Genomic DNA, 23,280 nt, shown 5'->3' on the forward strand with positions numbered 1-23,280 from the left:
ACTGAAAGTCATTAATTCTAAAATATACTTCTAGTTTAAAGCTAAGAGCTGACAATACCTTCAAATATAGGAATATATGCTAGAGCACCATGATGGATTTCAACCAGCATTGTCCACAGCTAATAACCAATATTGATGGCTCAAACTGAATAAAAAATTGTAGATGACATTTTCCCATTGATGACTGCTAATCTCAAAACATTACTAAAATAACACTAGTCTAGTTTTTTTCCTTCTCTTTTTCCTTTCTGAACTATTCATAACATAGGTCTAACTTATTCTTGTACTTGTTTTTAAATCCTTTTTCTAAATGAAAGTGAAAGATGAATGGACCAGAATGTATTTCACTGATTCTCCTTTTTCTGTACTAAATTTTAAAAAAAGTTTTATTTGTTCATAGCCATTGTATGTGTTTGTGTTTTTTTTTTTCCTTTGTGTATCAGAAACCCTGAATAAAAGCAAATCTCAGATTGCATATTGTCTGGAAAAAAGATTTTCATTCCTATGTATATCATTAACAACAATAAGAAAATACCTAATAACTCTGCAAGGTTCTACTAGAGAAGGAAGTATAATACATTGAGTAATAGCATGGGATTAATAGTTTAAAACTTTATGAATAAATTTTTATGTAAGCAAAAACAGTGGGTACTTCATCAATTAACAGTGTAAAGCAAATGTTAATGAACTAACTCTTACGCTGCTTCATGGCACAGAATGTATGCAAGGGCTGATAAAATAAATATTCAGATTGCAAATTTAGACTTAAAGGTTATAGAAGGTTACAGTTGTATAATATTTTTCTTGTTTCATAAACTTTTTTTCTTCTCCAGGTCGTGTAAAACAAATATAATAAGATTTTCACCTAGTGATAGTGAGTGGTAGATATAGTCATTGGATATTCTTGGTTTAATGAAAAGACATTTGACTTGAGTTGATGAGATTGTCATTTCTGCTTCTGAAATCTACTTGCTTTGTGACCTTGAGCAAGCGATTTAACCTCTCTAAACATTAGTCTCACTACCTGTAAAATGGGGATCTCTACTTCATGGAATTGAATAAAAAAAATTAAGACAGTAACTGGCATGTTATAAATAATTAAAATTAATGGTCATCTCTGAAATAAAGGAATACAACATTCTTTTAGAGAAATATCAAGAATAACAATTAAAAATGATAGCCTCAGTTATAAAACACAAGTCGTTTTTTTCCCCTTGCAGATTCTACTAATTCTTTAGTTTCCTGAAACATTTCAATAACTATGACAGAGTGGATGTGGCTTTTTAAATGTCCAAGTCATAAGCAGTTGGTGATTATCCCAGGCTGGAGTGCAGTGGCACAATCTTGGTTCACTACAACCTCTGCCTCCCGGATTCAAGCGATTCTCCTGCCTTAGCTTCCTGAGTAGCTGGGATTACAGGCACGTACCACCACGACGGCTAATTTTTGTATTTTTAGTAGAAATGGGGTTTCATCATGTCGGTCAGGCTGGTCTCAAACTCCTGACCTCGTGATCCGCCTGCCTTGGCCTCCCAAAGTGCTGGGATTACAGATGTGAGCCATCGTGCCAGGCCCCTTTTTTCTTAAATACAAGAAATCCTGCTGCTCTCCAGTCATTGCAGTATTGGGACTGAATTCTTGAAAATACCAAGTAGCTTCCTTACTTAATAATGAATTACCTGTTCTCTGAACTTACGCTGTTTAACCGTCGTAATATTTGACAATGTTGACCATATTCTTTGGAACCCTCTTTTCCCTCTTGAGTCTTCTGTGACGTTACACAATTTTGTTTTTTTCCTCTTTTCTTTTATTCTGGCTGCAACCTCTTTCTCCTATCTCTTCCACTTGTTGCTCCCTAGTCCTTAGCTTTGTGGACCCTATGGAGGCAAAGAGCAGTAGGAAGAAGGTCCTTACCCTCCTTTGCAGAGAACTGGACAATTCACCAGGCTATAGGGGTTCTGATATAGTTTGGATCTCTGTCCCTGCTGACATCTCATGTTGAATTGTAATCCCCAGTGTTGGTGGAGGGGCCTAGTGGAAGGTGATTGGATCATGGGGGCTGATTTTCCCCTTTGGTGCTGTTCTCATGATAGAATTCTCAAAAGATCTGGTTGTTTAGAAGTGTATAGCACCTCCCCCATCTTCACCCCACCCCCACACCTCTTGCTTCTCTGGCCATGTGATGTGTCTGCTCTCCCTTCACCTTCTGCCATGATTGTAAGTTTCTTGAGGCCTCTCCAGAAGCTGAGCAGAGGCCAGCTCCCTGTACAGCCTGCTGAACTGTGAACCAATTACACCTCTTTTCTTTGTAAATTACCCAGTCTCAGGTATTTCTTTATAACCGTGCAAGAACAGGTTCTTCTCCTAGCCCTACCACATAGCTTCTCTGAGGACAAATCATTCAACCTGTCCCTCATTTTCCTCTTCTGTAAGTTGGGGATCAATATGAAAATTACTTCATAGGGTTATTTTGAGAGTTAAGTGATTTAACGCATGTCAAGCATGAAGAACATCTGCACACATAGGAAGAGCTCAAGATACGTTTGCCATTTTTATTGCCCATCCCTTACTTCCACCCTACTTGATGTTCACATGGCAAATGCCCTCACCTCATTTGTTCAAATGTCATGTAGAGAGTCCTACCCTGACCACCCTATTTAAAATATGTACCCCTTCACTTGTCACCACTCTTGTTCCCTTATGCGGCTTCATTTTTCTCTATAGTACTCATTGCCACCTGATAATATATTGTATTACATTATATTATCCCACCATATTATATTAAATTAATTATGTGTGTCTTCCTATCCCTGCTAGATTGTAAGCTTTGTAAGGTCAGGGCCTTTTATTTGTTCACTGCTTTACCCCCAGCACCAAGAATATTGCCTGCCACAGTGTGGCAGTATTCAATAAATACTTGTTGAAAGAATGAGTAAATAAAATGCTTATTTAGGTTTATTCGTGTGTTTGCCAGTGGTTATGTTTACTATGTCTTGCATTTGACTATTTCTAAATTTAGTTTCATCTTTGCTGAAGAATATTTAGCAGTTTTTACAGCCAAGGTCTCTATTAGTGGTAAACTTAACAGTTCTTTTCTCAAAATATCTGTATTTTCCTGTCACTCTTATGTGATATTTTAGTATAAAATACTAGTTTTGTAGTTAATCTCTATACTTTGAAGATGACATTTGTGAAAGTATTTTGTCTTCTGGCTTGTATTATCAAGTCTGTTTGTTGTTTGTTTATAGGTAACATTTTTTTCTCATTGGTTTTAAGATTTTTTCTTTGTGTTAAACAGTGTCACTATGAATTATTTAAGTGTCAATTTATTTTTTTTACACTAAAGACTTGTACATCTTTTGCTTGAAAATTTTTAAATGCTTCTAATCATTTAAAAATACTTATACTTATTTTGTCTCTAACTGGCAGCTCTCTTATCAGAGTTTGAGAGTCATCTTGCTTTTTGTTTTTTCTGGTGAGCCTTTTTTGTGGTAAAGTTGAGAATGTTTCTTCAAGGTTTTAATGAGTCATTTCAATATGTGGCTTGTTTTGAAGAAGGTGTCACTCCTGAGACTTCTGTGCTTGCTTCAGCCAGGTGCCTTAGGGATGTGCCTTAGGCATGCTTTTATGTCCACATTCTATGCTTAAGGTAGTATAAAATTCAGTCCCAAATCACATGAGGATGGGCCCTTTTCTACTATATCTAGGGGGCGCTTTTGCTTCACTCTACAAATGTAGAACATAGATCCAAATAGAAAAGTGTACTTATTTCTTCTGTCTTTAAAATTCTACCCTTTTTACGAAGGTGGTTGTCCTTTGAGGGTCCTGGCTTTATGTGGTAGTCTCAACTTCTTTGATTTGTGTGGGCCTACGGCCCTGTATCAGATCTCACTTGTGATCAATAAATCTCAAGCCCTCATATGTCCGAGGTCCCAAACACTGAAGGACTGCCATGTCTTCAGCTCATGTGCTTACATGTCTCTCTCTCTTTTTTGTCTATTAGGTATTTCACTTATCTTACAGTAAGACCAGCTGTGTATATAAAAGGATATTGATTCCATTTTACCTAGAATTCCTACATGTTTTATTGTGGAAAGGTTTTCAGCTTATTTGTTTTTGTTGTCACTGCATGTTATTTTTGTAGTTCTGTTATCAATTCTTGAGAGGCTTGTCTTAACAGTTTGCTGTTTTTTTGTGACTTGTTTATATTTGAGTTGAGGACTCTTCTTCACCAAGGCTTTAGTTACAGGGTTTATGTGGACAGAAAGAGATGTCTAGTATAATTGTAAAATATGTATGTATATTCAGCTAAATTATAGGCTTAGTGAGTGCTGGTAGTATGTCACATGCTTCTGGTATCCACTTCATTTTATAAATCAGCAGAATAATCTCAGAAGTTGACAATAAACTGGACAAAGACCTGTGAGAATTTATCTAAAGTTCAACTGATATTATTTTATTATCTGTAGAGTGGAGGTTGTATAGTCCTGATAATATGAAAAAATACCATCGTTCGTCAAGTTTTAAGGTCTTTAGAGTTAGGCAAAAAATAAATATCTTAGGTTTTTCAAGTTCAAAGATTTTTAGAATTTAATGGTAAAGACAAGGACCTATCTGTAGAGCCAAAGAAAAGCAAGATACAAGCAGTGATTAACTTGCCTGGGAGTGATGGAATTCCATCATTAGTGAAAGGTTTAGTAGTATTCACACCGCTTGCCCCACTCTTGAAATGACTGAATGAATGGCTTAGCAACTTTAAATAAGATTTCATATGGCTCCTAAGAAACACTGACAAGAATCCACGAAATATTCCAGCTTAAGTAACTGTTATGGGTAACATCAAAATGCTGAGAATCCAACCCCCAACATATTAAGTGGGATTGTATAATATTTGTTGTGAGAAATATATCTGTAGCTTCAGATCTTAAACCATCTGAAATTTCTAGTTTACTACTACCTTAGTTAAGTTGGATGGTAAGTGTCGTCTTTAGTAGTTAAGCAGATCTTTTAACTCCAGGTAGATTTAAAATTAAGACTAGACATGTCTGAGAGGATAAAAACTATAGTAATAATATTTTTCTGTTAAAGAATATGTGTATATTTGCATATTTATTTTTATGTACTTGGAATATTTAAGAAAATAGGCCAATGAGAGTGACATGCATGCAATTCCACTTTAAATGTATTATGGACTAATTTAGACTTGTGATTTTTTTCATACATGAAAATTTATGTTAAGTACTTTATTGGAACTCTTAGGAGAAATTTAATATTATCTTATTTGTAAACAAATTATTATAAGTTTATAAAAGTAATTATATGTAAATTATGCTTTACTAAGTAAGATAAGAACTAAGAAGAAAATACATTAAATTTATAAATTTGGTTAAAAAATTCTGGTGGCATTTTATTAACCAGGTTTGTAACTGGGACCAAGCATTATTTTAAAATCTCTTAAAAGCAGGCCAGGTGCAATGGCTCACATCTGTAATTCCAGCACTTTGGGAGGCTGAGGTGGGCAGATCACTTGAGGACAGGAGTTCAAGACTAGCCTGGTCAACATGGTGAAATCTGTCTCCACAAAAAATACAAAAATTAGCTGGGCATGGTGGTGCATTCCTGTAATCTCAGCTGAGGCAAGAGAATCGCTTGAACCTGGGAAGTGGAGGTTGCAGTGAGCCAGGATTGTGCTGCTGCACTCCAGCCTGGGTGGCAGAGTGAGTGAGACTTTGTTTTTTGTTTTTTGTTTTTGTTTTTGTTTTTTAAGAAAAGAAAAATTTCTTAAAAGTAACTTCTAAAATCTGCCCAGGCATGTACATAGAAAAAAAATTGTAGCTGAATCTAAAAGCTTTAAGGAAAAGCTGATTTTTTGCATTTTTAAATTTAATAAATTGAGTATTTTAAAAATCAAAGTAAGCCTCTGAGAGTGTTTTCTGCACAAAAAGTACCCTTGAGGTTACAAAACAACTCACATCAACTCGTATCGTACCATTGTCTGTGGTGCTCAGTATATTTCTGAATGTGATTTATTTGCTTAGATAATGAGGGAAGACTTAATTCCCACTCCCCACCCCCACCTTTTTTTTTCTTTGAGACAGGGCCTTGCTCTGTGGCCCAGGATGGAGTGCAGTAGCATGATCTCAACTCACTGCAACCTTCGCCTCTCAGGTTCAAGTCATTCTCCTGTCTCAGCCTCCCAAGTAGCTGGGATTACAGGTGCCCACTACCATGTGTGGCTGAGTTTTGTATTTTTAGTGGAGACGGGGTTTGCCATATTGGCCCAGCTGGTCTGGAACACCTGACCTCAAGTGATCTGCCTGCCTCAGCCTCCCAGAGTGCTGGGATTACAAGCATGAGCCACTGCACACGACCCTTAATCCAGCCTTTTACATTGTGTAGCACAGTGCTTTGTGTTCAGTAAGATTTAGCTATTTGTTGAAAGAATTAATAATATTTTAAAGATTCCTACTTAGGATATTTATTTATAATCTTCTGGTAGCAAATAATTTAAAAATTCTAAAGTCCTTTTTAGAACCAGAAGTTATCCTTAAGGATTAAATCTTGGGAAATCACTTGATTTATGAAGATGCCACTGAAATTCAGTAGCAAAAGGTGGGCCTTATTAGTAAATGCTTCTAGGGTAATTCATTATCCATTTGGGTGAAAAAAAATCAAGATACTGTTCTTTCCCACCTAACATTATACAAAAATTAACTTAAAATAGATCAATACCTAAAATATTAAAAGTAATAAAGTAAAACTTCTAGAAGAAAACATGGGTTTTTCCTCCCCGGCTGTGTAAGGATAGGCCGCCATCATGAACGACACAGTAACTATCCGCACTAGAAAGTTCATGACCAACCGACTGCTTCAGAGGAAACAAATGGTCATTGATGTCCTTCACCCCGGGAAGGCAACAGTGCCTAAGACAGAAATTCGGGAAAAACTAGCCAAAATGTACAAGACCACACCGGATGTCATCTTTGTATTTGGATTTAGAACTCATTTTGGTGGTGGCAAGACAACTGGCTTTGGCATGATTTATGATTCCCTGGATTATGCAAAGAAAAATGAACCCAAACATAGACTTGCAAGACATGGCCTGTATGAGAAGAAAAAGACCTCAAGAAAGCAACGAAAGGAACGCAAGAACAGAATGAAGAAAGTCAGGGGGACTGCAAAGGCCAATGTCGGCGCTGGCAAAAAGCCGAAGGAGTAAAGGTGCTGCAATGATGTTGTCTATGGCCGTTGTGGATTTTTCACGAGAAGCTTAATAAACTAAAAACTTTCAAAAAAAAAAAAAAAGAAAACATGGAAGTGATATCATCATAATTTCAGGGTAGGCAAAGATTTATTAGACTAGCCACTAAACATTAATTATTAAAGGTTGATAAATTGGACTTCTAGAATTATGACCTTCTCTTTATCAAGAAAGATACCGTTAAGAGAGGTAAAATACCTTTGTAACAAATGAGCACCTGTGCATATATCCCTGAGTCTAAAAAATTGAAAATAAAATAAAATGCAAAAAAAAAAAAGAGAGAAAAAAGGCAGATCACACACTGGGAGATGATATTTACAAAGCATGTATTTGACAGACTACTTGTATGTAGACTGTATAAAGCAGTACCAATAAGAACATTTACATATAATGTTGATATTTAATACAGCTGAGAAAGAGGAAATACTGGATTTTGAAGGAAATGAGGCTGATTTGCCTGTGATAGAATAAGGCATATTTCTTCTCATTCCTATATGGAAATCTGAAATAGGAGAATTGAACACAATATAGATATTTTTGTCTGTCACCTGCAGATCTAACCAGTTATTCTCTAAATTTGAAGTGCTATAAGCTAGTACAGTGTCATTCTGTTCGATCATTAGGGCAGAGGTCAATGATGCTATGCAACCCTACTAAAGTCTCTTTTTAAAGAGACAGTAGTAAACGAAGGCTTGAGATCTTTATTGTTTACACAGCCTGGAAGCTGTCATTGAGTCCTTAAATTGAAGCATGACATTGTGCAGTGATGCGCTAGTGGACAAAGAAGTACAGAACAGAATCAAGGATGTCCTTTGGGGAGCCCACAGAGTCTGTTACAAATGTAATATCCAGTTTCAGTGAGATGGAACTGAAGACTGACAAAGCAGAGGCACACTTCTGTGAGACAGGAGCCTTGCCACAGATGACACATCTGGCTTCTTGAGCAGTTTCACTCAGACTGTTTAGGAGCCCATCAGAATATTGAGTGGCAAGACAAGGTCAGTAATGGCAGACAGTCAGAATGTAGCCTCTAAGAGGTTTGAAACAATTCTTCTACAATACAGCTTTACCCAGTGGGATGTGTGTACAGAATGGACTACAGCAGAACTCCTAGGTGGCCGTTGAATCGCAAGCTGAGGTGGGGAAGGCACAAGCTGAGGCGGCAGAAGGAATGTTGTCTGAGACCCGCTGTAGTGTACCCTAAGCAGTGAGTCCAGAGGAGCAAGCTTAGCTGCGGGCGAGCAGTGTAGCTGGGAGGGATGGCTTGTTATTGGTGAGTGGAGGCTGTGGCTAGCTGTTTAGTCTAAAAACCAGATCACAAAGAAAACAGACTATTTAAAAAGCAGGTGAACCTGCTTACAAAAAGGCAAACTTGATGCACATTCTGTGTGGAAAAGATTGTTGGTCTTATTTTACTGTCTTCGGCCATACCCATAAATCTGATTCAGGAAAGATATTTATATATACACAAATGCATACAAATAAAAGTAAAATTTTACTTTATTACTTTCCACCCCTTCATCAAACCAAAAAAAAAAAAAAAGAAAGGTAAACAGTGGTCACATTGAAATACTAGAAATAGAGCAATTTAACAATTAAAATTTTTTATTCTTTACCAGACTCATCACATTTTTATTTTATAGGCAGAATGCTTAAAAGACTACTAATGTCCTAAAGACAATAATGTAATAATACTTCAAATTTCAAAATGTCTCATAGCCATTGCTATGCACTATTTTGTAGTTCCTTTTCTATGGATTTCTTTCACAAGATTGCTTATTTGTGTTTGTCTCCTCTTAGGGCCAGTGAGGTAGAGGCCATATACCACTTAATGGGTGGTCAGTAAATACTTGTTTAACTGGACTGAACTGCAAAAATTGAGATGTCAGTGTATGGTAACCTCATAGATAGACAGATAGTTTTCACCAGCCTTTCTTTTCCTTAGCAATTTCATGATGTAGTCTTATTCCAATGTCTAAATATGCTGTATCAGACTTGAAACATGTTAACACATTTTCTTTTTCTGACCCTTTTGGCCTTTAGTTTGCAACCTTCATGGCTTTTCATTCATTTTCCATTCTTTGAGTTATGCATATATGTCACCTTTTCTGATGCAAGGAATGAAACTCCATGATGAGTTAGGCGAATTAAAAGTGTGAGGCTGGAAAAGGGATAATAATAGATTTGGCATGTGGTTAAAAATGGAATACACATATGGGATCTGAAGGGCTATAGATACATACATAGTTATAGGGAAAGAAAAGGTAGGAAAATAGAGGTAGAGACATTTCAAGAGAGAACTAAGATTAAACACGAAGTGATAGAGTCCCTTACCCAAGAACCAAAAAGAGACAAAAACTGTGTTGAGACACCTCAAAACTTACTGTTTGAAGGAGACAAGTTCCACAGCAGATGAAACCAAATATGCTATTTTGAATGCACACTTTTATGTATTTATCAAAATTTTTTATCACATCTTGAGGACTATAATTTGAATGATTCTGTGGTTTGTGACAGTCTCAAAACATGAATATTTTTACACATAAATTACTTTAAGAAGATTTCATTGTTAGCTCTGCTATTTGTAATTTGATGAATGAAATGTTTAATTTTCCATTATAGAAGCAGAGAAAATCATCTTGGTTGTAAAACAAATTAATAAACTGTACAAACAGACATTTTAGAGTTCCTATTCTTTCAGCTTTTAATGCTTTTTTTCCAAAAAAAAGTCACTTATTCTTGGTTTAGGACAGTAATGAATAAAATTACTGTCTTTCCATTATGCTGTTAAGATTATTAGATGGGGATAGTCTGTGTTGCCCTCTGTTGGTGATTAATAGTTACTTTTGACAGATTAATTGCTGTATGTGTCATGTGTGTGTATTTAATGATTGTATCAGCTAGTATGTTTTAGAAAAAAGAATTTGGGAAAACCAGCCTAATAGTTGTGGCCATGAATTGTCCAAAGGTGAAAAAAATTAGATTTCGGGCTTCTTGATTTAACAATTTTATTGACTAGGGTAGTATTGAGATACTTTTACCTTTGATTAATTTTAATTTTATTTTTTTATATTTTTTTTTTTGTCAGAGCTCCACCTCAGATCAGGCGTGCCAATCGAGAAGTAAGACCTCTGAGGAAAGAAATGGCAGGAGTAGGAGCCCGGGGACCTGTAGGCCGAGCACATCCTATATCAAAGAGTGAAAAACCTTCTACAAGTAGGGACAAGGATTATAGAGCAAGAGGGAAAGATGACAAGGCAAGACGCTGTCTTTCTGTAGTTCACTCACTTGAAGCCCATGACTTTTGGTGGATATTATGATTTTTCTTGGCTTTTCAGGATACCCTGATTTTGACGCGGAAGAGTTAGAAAAAAATTTCATTCAAAACCTAAGTAGTCTTTGTATTTTGAAGGCCATGTTGCAATGCAAATTACCTCAGAGGAGTGATAAATATATATATACACATACGTGTATAAAAATATTTAGTGAAATGGATCCCTTGTAAGAAAAAAATAAGGCTTTAAAACTTTTTTGAAAAATATTTTAATAAGTATTCTGAGTAGAAATGAGCAATAAATGAAAATAGTTATGGGGAAAGACTTGTAAGAAACTACATATATATATGTTTACAGAATAAAATGAGGACATGAATTACTACACTAAAAATAAGTATCTTTGATTTATCTGTAGATTATAATAGAACAAGATTTTTTTTTCCTTGAGAAAATTTGCCTTGCTTAGGGTTCATTATGCACATTTACTTATTTAGGAAATTGATTGGTGAATAACCATAGTGCTGGGTAGAAATTATGTACTTCCCTTAAAATGGACTTAGGACAGTGGGTCGAAGATATTCTTACTAAGGAGGTAGCCAGGATGATCTGATGTGCCTCTTAGGCCTTTATTTTATTAAAAAGACAAAAATTTTTAAGTGATAGTATTTCCTGTTTTCATTGTGGTGTCATAAATAAATAATAATGTAACTGAATTGCCACAAAGAAGTTTTATTTTACTAGTTAGAGATTCAGGATCTGTCATCACATTGAGGCCATGATGTGTATAATAAAGATATATCTAATAACAAGTGGTTATCCTTCAAAACTGTATTTGAATATTTTTATTACATGTAATTTTGATCTGTAGATAAGGACACTAGACCAACTTCCTAGGTCTTATATCCATAATACATGGACCATGGTACAATAAAATTGATGTTTTCTGAGTATTTCTGAGATAGTTCAAAGACTTTTACCTGCCTGCCTCAATATTACACTGAAAATGAATTACATTTTTTTAATATTTGTAATTTGTGGGAGAGCTTTTATGCTGTGAAACTGCAAGTGATTCCGTTTCAGATCCTTTTTGTGATTACTGAAGGGTAGTAATAAATACATTAACTTTTCAAATTTGTTCCCTTCCATTATCAAAAGCCACATAAGTGGATACTTGAAATTCTGTATCTTAAATATCATTTTTGTTTCTTTTCTTCATTTTATGCAGCTAATGTTGGTTTGCATTACACAGAATAAAGTAGGGGCTGAAATCCAACCCCCACTTTGCTAGTAGCTTTTAGATAAACCTTTAGAACAGGGTGAGCAACTTTCTGTCTTGAGTTTACATAAGAGAGGAACCATGCTCATGGTTTACTGGATGCTGCTTTGCTAGGCACTGTTCAAAGTGATTAAACAGTAATTCATGAAATAATCCCGGGAAGTAGGTGTCTTACTATCTCCACCTTACGAGGAAGAAACTGTGGTACAGAGAGCTAAAACTTGCCAAGGTCTTACAGTAAGAGATGGAGACTGGAAGAATGGAATTTGTGAAGTCACATATCTTTTTCTTATTTACCTTAAGATTTTTCATATTATGTAGTATCCCTGCCTACTGAGCTAGATGAAAAGTCTGGTTTGGATTTACCAGAAGAAATCCAGAACAATTAAATGTGGGTTTTTTAACGTGACTGTTAAGCAAAGAACAAAATAAGCAGCATTTTTTGAATGTCAATTACATTTTTTCTGGAATTTATAAATTGTCTTTCATTTATAATGTTTTCAAATGATTTTCTAAATCTTAGTTATTTTTTATTATTTTTATTGTACTTTAGGTTCTGGGGTACATGTGCAGATGATGTAGCAATGTGGTTTGCTGCCTCCATCCGCCTGTCACCTATATGTGGCATTTCTCCCCATGTTATCCCTCCCCAACCTCCCTACCCGCTGCTGTCCCTCCCCTAGACCCCCTCAACAGACCCCAGTATGTGATGCTCCCCTCCCTGTGTCCATGTGTTCCCATTGTTCAGCACCTGCCTATCAGCGAGAACATATGGTATTTGATTTTCTGTTCTTGTATCAGTTTGCTGAGAATGTTGGTTTACAGATTCATCCATGTCCCTACAAAGGACACAAACTCATTGTTTTTTATGGCTGCATAGAATTCCATGGTGCATATGTGCCACATTTTCCTTGTCCAGTCTATCATCGATGGGCATTTGGGTTGGTTCCAGGTCTTTGCTATTGTAAACAGTGCCGCAATGAACATATGTGTACATGTGTCTTTATAATAGAATGATTTATAATCCTTTGGATATATACCCAGTAATGGGATTGCTGGGTCAAATGGAATTTCTGTTTCTAGGTCCTTGAGCTTCACTGTCTTCCACAATGGTTGAACTAATTTACACTCCCACCAACAGTGTAAAAGTATTCCTATTTCTCCATATCCTCTCCAGCATCTGTTGTCTCCAGATTTTTTAATGATCTCCACTCTAACTGGTGTGAGATGATATCTCAATGTGGTTTTGATTTGCATTTCTCTAATGACCAGTGATGAGCATTTTTTCATATGTTTGTTGGCCTCAAATATGTCTTCTTTAGAAAAGTGTCTGTTCATGTCCTTTGCCCACTTTTGAATGGGTTTGTTTTTTTCTTGTAAATCTGTTTTAGTTCTTTGTAGATTCTGGATATCAGCCCTTTGTCAGATGGATAGATGGTAAAAATTTTTTCTCATTCTGTTGGTTGCTGGTTCGCTCTAATGATTGTTTCTTTTGCTGTACAGAAGCTCTGGAATTTAATTAGGTCCCATTTGTCTATTTTGGCTTTTGTTGCCAATGCTTTTCGTGTTTTAGTAATGAAGTCCTTGCCTATGCCTATGTCCTGAATGGTTTTGCCTGTGTTTTCTGCCAGGGTTTTTATGGTGTTAGGTCTTATGTTTAAGTCTTTAATCCATCTGGAGTTAATTTTAGTATAAGGTGTCAGGAAGGGGTCCAGTTTCTGCTTTCTGCACATGGGTAGCCACTTATCCCAACACTATTTATTAAACAGGGAATCCTTTCCCCATTGCTTGTTTTTGTCAGGTTTGTCAAAGATCAGATGGTTGTAGATGTGTGGCGTTGCCTCTGAGGCCTCTGTTCTATTCCATTGGTTTATATCTCTGTTTTTGTACCAGTACCATGCTGTTTTGATTACTATAGCCTTGTAGTATAATTTGAAGTCAGGTAGCGTGATGCTTCCAGCTTTGTTCTTTTTGCTTATGATTGTCTTGGCTATACAGGCTCTCTTTCAGTTACATATGAAGTTTAAGGTAGTTTTTTTCAGTTTTGTGAAGAGAGACATGGGTACCTTGATAGGGATAGCATTGAATCTATACGTTACTTTGGGCAGTATGGCCATTTTCACAATATTGATTCTTCCTAAACATGAGCATGGAATATTTTTCTTCTGTTTGTGTCCTCTCTTATTTCCTTGAGCAGTGGTTCACAGTTCTTGAAGAGGTCCTTTACATCCTTTGTTAGTTGTATTCCTAGATATTTTATTCTCTTCGTAGCAGTTGTGAATGGGAGTTCACTCTTGATTTGGTTCTCTTTTAGTCTGTTATTGGTGTATAGGAATGCTTGTGATTTCTGCACATTGATTTTGTATCCTGAGACTGCTGAAGTTGCTTATCAGTTTAAGGAGATTTTGGGCCGAGACGATGGGGTCTTCTAAATATACAATCATATCGTCTGCAAATAGAGAAAATTTGACTTCCTCTTTTCTTAATTGAATACCCTTAATTTCTTTTTCTTGCCTGATTGCTCTGGCTAGAACTTCCAATACTATATTGAATAGGAGTGGTGAGAGAGGGCATCCTTGTCTAGTGCCACATTTCAAAGGGAATGCTTCCAGTTTTTGCCCATTCAGTATGACATTGGCTATGGGTTTGTCGTAAATAACTTTTATTATTTTGAGATACGTTCCATCAATACCTAGTTTATTGAGAGTTTTTAGCATAAAGGGCTGTTGAATTTTGTCAAAGGCCTTCTCCGCATCTATGGAGATGATCATGTGGTTTTTGTCTTTGGTTCTGTTTATGGAGTGGATTACCTTTATAGACTTGCTTATGTTGAGCCAGCCTTGTATCCCCAGGATGAAGCCTACTTGGTCGTGATGGATAAGCTTTTTGATGTGCTGTTGCAATCTGTTCGCCAGTATTTTATTGAAGATTTTTGCGCTATGTTCACCATGGATATTGGCCTGAAGTTTTCTTTTTTTGGTGAGTCTCTGCTGGATTTTGGTATTGGGATGATGTTGGTCTCATAAAATGATTTGGAAAGGATTCCTTCTTTTTGTATTGTTTGGAATTGTTTCAGAAGGAGTGGTACCAGCTTCTCTTTGTATGTCTGGTAGAATTCAGCTGTGAACCCATCTGGACCTGGGCTTTTTTTGGTTGATAGGCTATTAATTGCTGCCTCAACTTCAGCCCTTATTACTGGTCTATTCAGGGTTTCAACTTCTTCCTGGTTTAGGCTTGGGAGGGTGCAAGTGTCCAGGAATTTATCCTTTTCTTCCAGGTTTACAGGTTTATGTGCATAGAGTTGTTTGTAGTAATTTGTGATGGTAGTTCGTATTTCTGTGGAATCTGTGGTGATATCCCCTTTATTGTTTTGTTTTGTTTTGTTTTTTGCATCTATTAGATTCTTCTCTCTTTTCTTTTTTATTAGTCTGGCTAACAGTCTATTTTGTTGATCTTTTCAAAAAACCAGCTCCTCAATTTATTGATTTTTTTGAAGGGTTTTTTGTGTCTCTTAACTTCTTCAGTTCTGCTCTGATCTTAGTTATTTCTTATCTTCTGCTAGCTTTTGAGTTTTTTTGACTTTGCTCCTCTAGCTCTTTCAATTTTGATGGTAGGGTGTTGGTTTTTAGATCTTTCCTTCCTTCTCATGTGGGCATTTATTGCTATAAGTTTCCCTCTAGACACTGCTTTAAATGTGTCCCCGATATTCTGGTACGTTATGTATTCATTCTCTTTGGTTTTGAAGAACATGTTTATATCTGCCTTCATTTCATTGTTTATCCAGTCAACATTCAAGAGCCAGTTGTTCAGTTTCCATGAAGTTTGCGGTTTTGAGTTAGTTTCTTAATCCTGAGTTCTAATTTGATTGCACCATGATCTGAGAGACTGTTTGTTATGATTTCTGTTCTTTTGCATTTGCTGAGGAGTGATTTACTTCTAATTATGTGATTAGATTTTAGAGTAGGTGTGATGTGGTGCTGAGAAGAATGTATGTTCTGTGGTTTTGGAATGGAGAGTTTTGTAGATGTCTATTAAGTTTGGTTGGTCCAGATCTGTGTTAAAGTCCTGGATATCCTTGTTAATTTTCTGTCTCGTTGATCTGTCTAATATTGACAGTGGAGTGTTAAAGTCTCCCACTATTATTGTGTGGGAGTCTAAGCCTCTTTGTAGGTCGTTAGGAACTTGCGTTATGTATCTGGGTGCTCCTGTGTTGGGTGCGTATATATTTAGGATCGTTAGCTCTTCTTGTTACATTGATCCTTTTACCATTATGTAATACCCTTCTTTGTCTCTTTTGATCTTTGTTGGTTTAAAGTCTATTTTATCAGAGACTAGGATTGCAACTCCTGATTTTTTTTGCTCTTCATTTGATTGGTAAATCTTTCTCCATCCCTTTATTTTGAGCCTATGTGTGTCCTTGCATGTGAGATGGATTTCCTGAATACAGCACACTGATGGATCTTGACTTTTTATCCAATTTGCCAGTCTGTGTCTTTTGATTGGGGCATTTAGCCCATTTATATTTAAGGTTAATATTGCTATGTGTGAATTTGATCCTGCCATTTTGGTGCTAGCTGGTTGTTTTGCCTGTTAGTTGATGCAGTTTCTTCATTGTGTCGTTGGTATTTACCATTTGGTACATTTTTGGGGTGGCTGGTACTGGTTGTTCCTTTCTATGTTTAGTGCTTTTTTCAGGAGCTCTTGTAAGGCAGGCCTGGTGGTGATGGAATCTTTCAGCAATTGCTTGTTCGTAAAGGATTTTATTTCTCCTTTGCTTATGAAGCTTAGTTTGGCTGGATATGAAATTCTAGATTGAAAGTTCTTTTCTTTAAGGATGTTGAATGTCGGCCCCCACTCTCTTCTGGCTTGTAGGGTTTCTACCAAGAGATCCGCTGTGAGTCTGATGGGCTTCCCTTTGTGGGTAACCCAGCGTTTCTCTCTGGCTGCCCTTAGCATTTTTTTCTTCATTTTTTTCCTGGTGAATCTGACGATTATGTGCCTTAGGGTCACTCTTCTTAAGGAATATCTTTGTGGTTCCTGGACTCGAATATTGGCCTGCCTTGGTAGGTTGGGGAAGTTCTCCTGGATAATATCCTGAAGAGTGTTTTCCAGCTGGATTGATTCTCTTCATCACATTCAGGTACACCTATCAAACGTAGATTGGGTCTTTTCACATAATCCCATATTTCTTGTTAGTTTTGTTCATTTATTTTTTTTTCTAATTTTGCCTTCTCATTTTATTTCATTGAGTTGATCTTCAATCTCTGATATCGTTTCTTCTTGTTCAGTTTGGCTGTTGAAACTTTTGTATGCTTCATGAAGTTCTCTTGTGTTTTTCAGCACCATCAAGTCATTTATATTCTACTCTAAGCTGTCTGTTCTCATTAGCATTTTATCTGACCTTTTTTCAAGGTTCTTAGTTTCTTTACATTGGGTTAAAACATGTTCTTTTAGCTCAGAGAAGTTTGTTATTACCCACCTTCTGAAGCCTGTTTCTGTCAGTTCATCAAACTCATTCTCCATCCAGCTTTGTTCCCTTGCTGATGAGGAATTGTGACCCCTTGGAGGAGGAGAGGTGTTCTGGTTTTTGGTGTTTTCATCCTTTTTGCACTGGTTTCTTCCCATCTTTGTTGATTTATGTACCTGTGGTCTTTGTAGTTGGTGACTTCGGGTGGAGTCTCTGAGTGGATGTTCAAGTTATTTCTTTCTGTTTTTTAGTTTTCCTTCTGACAGTCTGGCCCCTCTGCTGTAGGACTGCTGAAGTCCACTCCAGACTCTGTTTGCCTGGGGTCACCTGTGGCGGCTGCAAAACAGTTAGGGTTGCTGCCGGTTTCTTCATCTGTTATTTTTGTCCCAGAAGGATACCTGCCAGATGTTAGCCTGAGCTCTCCTTTATGAGGTATCTCTTTGGACAACAAGGGCCAGGGAGCTGCTTGAGGAGACAGTCTGTCCCTTATAGGAGCTCAAGTGCTGAGCTGGGAGCTCTGTTGTTCCATTCAGAGCTGCTGGGCAGGTACGTTTATGTCTGTGGCAGTGGAATGCATCACCGCCTTTTTTTCCAGGTGCTCTGTCCTGGGAAGGTGGGGCTTTATTTATAAATTCCTGACTTGCTGCTGCCTTTTTACAAAGATGCCCTGCCCAGCAAGGAGATAGTCTGGTCACAGTCTGCCAGCAGAGTCGTTACTGAGCTACTGTGGGCTCTGCCCAGCTGTTGTGTGAACTTCCTTGAGGTTTTGTTTACAAAGGTATAGTTAGAACTGCCTTGGTAATGGGGGTCTGCCTCAGTAATGACGGTCTTCCTCAGTAACGGAGAACCGCCTCAGTAATGGCAGACTGCCTCAGTAAAAGGCAGATTGCCTTGGTAATGGCGGACTGCCTTAGTAGTGGCGGACTGCCTTGGCAATGGGTGATGCTCTTCCCTCCACCAAGCTGGACTATCCTAGGTCCAGCTGTGCTTGCTGCAAAACTCTCAGTCCAGAGTGTTTCAGATTGCTGGTCTTTGTGGGGGTGGGCCCCGCTGAGCCAGATCTCCTGGCTCCCTGTTTCAGGCCCCCTTTTTTTTTTCAGTTGAATGAGCGGCTCTGTATCCCAGGCGTTCTGGCCACCTGTTGAAATGGCCGCCCGGATTTGTGTGAGTTTTTGTGCGGGAACCCACAGCGCTGGCTGAAACAGCCATGCTGGAAACTCGTGGTGCTTTTCACAGGAATCTCCTGGTCTGTGGGTGTAAAAACTCGTTTGGAAATGCAGTGATCACTCACCCTCTGTGTTCCTTTTGCTGGAAACTGCACTCCAGAGCTGTTCCTATTCGGCTATCTTGGATCTCAATCTTACTCTTTCATTGACATGTAAGTACTCAGAATGTCACTAGAAAGTAAGCCTTTTATGTAAGAAGAGAAAATTTAACTCCACAGTTGTTTGGAGATAAATATATATTTTCTGAGTCCACCCTTTGGGAAAGGGGACTACAATTTTTAATAACAAACTCATGGAAACTTCATTAGCCTTTGAAAAGTATGTTTGACTCAGTTATGGTTTTCCTAACTACACAAATATTCATTAGGATACTGAAGTTTATAAAACTCATTGAAGGCTGTGATAGGATTTGAGGCAGCTTAGGTGAAACTAATAGATATCTACTTCTGCTAAAAGCTGATGTGAAAATGAGTGTTGGGAATGGGGGCAGTGGCTCACACCTACAATCCCAGCACTTTGGGAGGCTAAGGCAGGTGAATAGCTTGAGCCCAGGAGTTCCAAGACTAGCCTGGGCAACATAGTGAAACCCCGTCTCTACTACAAACACAAAAATTAGTTGGGCTTGGTAGCATGTAATCCCAGCTACTCAGGAGGCTAAGGCACGAGAATCTCTTGAAGCTGAGAGGCAGAGATTGCAATGAGCTGAGATCCTGCCACTGCAGTTTAGCCTGGGCGACAGAGCGATACTCGGTCTCAAAAAAAAAAAAAAAAAAGGAAAAAAGGAAAATCAGCGTTGTTTGGAAGCACCCTCAGAAGAGGTATGGGAGTCCCCGGTGTTTGTTGTATTTGTTTTTCTTAGGATTGGTTTTGTGTGTTGCAACCAGCTTTAAAATTGAAGCAGAATAGAAAAGAAAATTCAGTTTATTGACTATAAGTACAGTATCATTTTGATAAAAATTATTTATAAAAATATATAGAAATTAATTCATACAGGCATATATGTTGATGTATACCAGCTTATGATCCAGAATGCATTTTTACTTTGTCAGAATTTTGAAAGCTTCTGCAGCACTGTAACTATGTACTTAACTTTATAGATATAAAAAAGTGAGGATAAGAGAAGTTAGACATATCTTGCTTAAGGTCCCTGGTGTATTTTTGGATTTTTAATTTGGTGTTGGGAACTGTATGATGGAACAACTAATAATAGCAGTGGTAGCAAATGTTAGTCTTCCTTGAGCATACTTATCCTTTTTGGAGCTTTCTACCAAAAAAGCCACCTTTGAAGCTTTTTACATTTATTGGTTTATTTGATCCTTGCATAATCCTCTGAGCTCAGCATTATTTTTCCTGTTTCATGTGTAAAGAAGTTGAGACACTGAAGTCTTAACTGCAAATAGATGGTGAACTAGGATTTGTACCTTGTCTAATTGAAATACCTGAGTTTTTAATCATTGGGCTATACAGTCTCTTATTTGTAAATGCTTACTATCTTCTTCTAAGAGTACCAATTTATTTTCTGAGAGTGATTATGTCTTTTAAGTTACTGACAGGCTTCAGGTTAGGTCCAAGCTTAAAATGCTGTTTTTCAGTAAGTAACAGTCACTTTGCATAGTGATCTGTTGTTGAGGCTTTATCATTTTCCCCCCTGAGGTCCACAGGGTCATCTATAAGGCTAGTTAGCACTCTGTTTATTGAACACATCTTTATTAAGTGTACATTTTGTGTCAGTAAAACTTCTAGGTGTTAGAAATACAAACATTAATGAAACGTAGCCCCTGGCCTGAGTAACTTCTAAGCTATATTATTTTATTTCAATGCATCTGGTCTCTTCTTCCTACTATAATAGAGTGACTTAGACTGGGTAATTTAGAAGTAATAGAAATTTATTTCTCACAATTTTGGAGGCTGTGAAGCCTAAGATCAAGCCACTAGCAGATTTTATATCTGCTGTGTCCTCACAGGATGGAAGGGTCTAACAGGCTCCCTTGGGCAACTTTTTTTTTGAGACAGAGTCTGACTCTGTCACCAGGCGCCAGGCTGGAGTGCCATGGCATGATCTCGGCTCACTGCAACCTCCACCTCCTGGGTTCAAGCAATTGTGCTACCTCAGCCTCCTGAGTAGCTGGGACTATAGGCACGTGCCACCATGCCCAGCTAATTTTTGTATTTTTTTAGTAGACATGGGGTTTCACCATGTTAGCCAGGTGGGCATCATTTGTTAGCATACCAATTCTGTTCATGAGGGCAGAAACCTCATTGACCTAATCACTTTCCAAAAACCCCGCCTCCTAATAACCATCATGTTGGGGCTTAGATACCAACATGAATTTTGTAAGGACACAAACATTCAGACCATAGCACCTGGGAAAATGGGATTTATTATTTTGCTATTTACACTAAGAGTCAAATAGAAATATACATAGAAGTAACAAAAGGATTTTTTAAATTTAAGAAGTATAATCTAAAAGTAAAGTATCAGGGAGTAGAAGAAATGTTATTGTTTTATAACCTTAATTTATAAAACTCTGATTTTCAAATATTGTTAAGATTATAGTTTTATGGTTTAACAACTCAGTAAAATGAGCACAACTGCCATTAAGATCTCATGATTAAAGCTATACATACTTTTACATTAAATTTTATTTATTTGTTCATTTATTTATTTTATATATATTTTATTGCACTTTAGGTTCTGAGGTACACGAGCAGAACACGCAGGACTGTTGCATAGGTACATACATGGCAATGTGGTTTGCTGCCTCCATCCCCCTGTCACCTACATCTGACATTTCTCCCCAGGTTATCCCTCCTCAACCTCCCTACCCCCCCCGTCCCTCCTCTATTCACCCCCAACAGACCCCAATAGAATTCAGATTAAGTTAGGGTAAATTATATTCTCTGAATTCATTTTAAAGTTGTTAAAGGACTTTATTTCATTGAATTATACATAACAAGTGGCCATTTATCATGAGAAGGAAAGCCTTCTCATGATAAATGGCCACTTGTTATGTCTAGGGATATCTGATATGGAGAGATGTTGCAAACTGGATTGACGTATTCTTCTGAGAGGTATTGATTGATTATACAAATGAACAGTGACTTAATAAAAAACCTTTTTATTGAAGAAAAGTGCACAAATTATAAGGGCACTTTTTTGATGAATAATGATAATCTAGCCAGTGGTATATGTTAATAACTACTTCTATGAAAAAAGATTTGTGTGTATATACACACATGTACACATTCACACACAAGCTCATTATAAATCTCATATAAAAGCATATAAAAGATGATTATGTAATTTACAAATAGTCAAATACCCAGTACTTTTGATTGTAAATTTTACAGAGCCAGTGAACTGTCACAGAATGCTTTTACTGATTTTTGTTAAGCTTCTGTCTGTGGCGAACCAGTGGTTGCATATGATGGAGTAATGTAGTGTTGGCATGAATGTTGGTTGATAATTTGTTTTCATTAAAGAATAAGATGATAGTGAAACAATAAAAACATATGCTAGTGCTTCACTTAGTGATCAGTGACTTGAGCAGTTTCAAATACTGGAAAAATAATCTGATTTTTTGTGCTATTTACAATGTAACAACAGCAAAAATGACTTGCTTTTAAGTTTAGTCTGCATTATTAACATTTTCCCTGTTACTTTTCTAAATCTAGGCAGTCAAGAAAACAATAAATCAAGCCCTGATTTATAGCATTTGCTAGTTCTGTGATATAAATACTACCTGTATGATAGATTTCAACATCATGTCACCGAACTCATAGTTGAGATGAGTTTGGGTAGCAGCCCACCATTATAAGGTGTTTCCACCATAGAGATACAATAAACTATGGAACCTCAAGAGAATATGTTCATTGGCTTGTTTTGTATCATCAATGACTTGTTTTAAAGAAATATCTTGTTCTGTCATTTGAATCTTAAGTTACTCCACGAATTTTGTCTCTGATGATAGCTAATTTATAGTGCTGGGTTTTGTTTTTATTTTTTTTTAATCTTATTATATTAAATTATTGTAAAGTAGTTTTTACATCTTAATAACTATTTGACCCAACTTGTGATTTAGAATTCTAAACCCATTTGTGGAAATTTGTGCTATTCTGGTTTTTTTACTAACCCACTGTTGATTTTCTTTTCCTGTGCAAATGTCAGCTTAGTCTTTGACAGGGCTGAGGTCTTAGGTCATGGAAGAGTTGCATTCAAATATTTTAACCTCTTATTTAAAAGACTAATACACATATTTTTCTCAAACTGAACAGTCTTACTGTATTTCAGCCTTGCCAAGTGAGAGTGCTTTAGCTTTTTGATTTTAGAATTTGTTTATCCTTATTGAACTATCTTAAGTTTCCCAGCTTCAGGGCTATCTTAATAGGAGTGCATGAGCTCTTATTTAATGTGGTATTTGGTATTTCTTATATAGTAAGATTAAATTTGGGATCTCAATAGCTGTATATGTTTTTTCTTATCCTCTCTCAGACTCTACCACTCGTTTTAGCCATTCTATATACTACAGAAAGTGTAAAATAAAACATGAGAGAACACATTGTCCCTGGCTTGTTGGCAGCAGAGCAGCCAGAGAGTTCCAGATTTCCTTTTTTTTTGAGACAGAGTCTCACTCTGTAGCCCAGGCTGGAGTGTATGGTGCGATTTCAGCTCACTGCAACCTCTGCCTCCCAGGTTCAAGCAATTCTCTGCCTCAGCCTCCCAAGTAGCTAGGATTACAGGCACCCACCACCACGCCCGGGTAATTTTTGTATTT

At 37.0% G+C, this 23,280-nt stretch overlaps 2 protein-coding genes across 6 annotated transcripts in view; both read left to right on the top strand.

Moving 5' to 3' along the window:
* Positions 1 to 23,280, top strand: part of KATNAL1 (katanin catalytic subunit A1 like 1) — a 95,530-nt gene that overhangs the window by 30,152 nt on the left and 42,098 nt on the right. For 4 of the 5 annotated variants that reach the window (XM_017537480.2, XM_017537481.2, XM_017537479.2 and 1 more), the window contains exon 4: positions 10,350 to 10,518. The exons of the other annotated variant lie outside the window; for it this stretch is intronic. In XM_017537480.2, coding sequence (XP_017392969.1) covers positions 10,350 to 10,518 — 169 coding nt within the window. The remainder of the gene's footprint in view (positions 1 to 10,349; positions 10,519 to 23,280) is intronic. 5 annotated transcript variants of the gene reach the window in all.
* On the top strand, positions 6,771 to 7,288 carry LOC108310440 (40S ribosomal protein S24). Its single transcript, XM_017537484.2, has one exon. It carries the CDS (start codon positions 6,818 to 6,820, stop codon positions 7,217 to 7,219), a length of 402 nt encoding a protein of 133 aa, XP_017392973.1. The 5' UTR covers positions 6,771 to 6,817; the 3' UTR covers positions 7,220 to 7,288.

This window comes from Cebus imitator, unplaced genomic scaffold (assembly GCF_001604975.1).
Source record: "Cebus imitator isolate Cc_AM_T3 unplaced genomic scaffold, Cebus_imitator-1.0 Scaffold103, whole genome shotgun sequence".
Taxonomy (NCBI): domain Eukaryota; kingdom Metazoa; phylum Chordata; class Mammalia; order Primates; family Cebidae; genus Cebus; species Cebus imitator.

What these genes read in the sequence shown, in the direction of transcription:
- LOC108310440 (XM_017537484.2), top strand. Translation starts at nt 6,818, where the DNA reads ATGAACGACACAGTAACTATCCGCACTAGAAAGTTCATGACCAACCGA.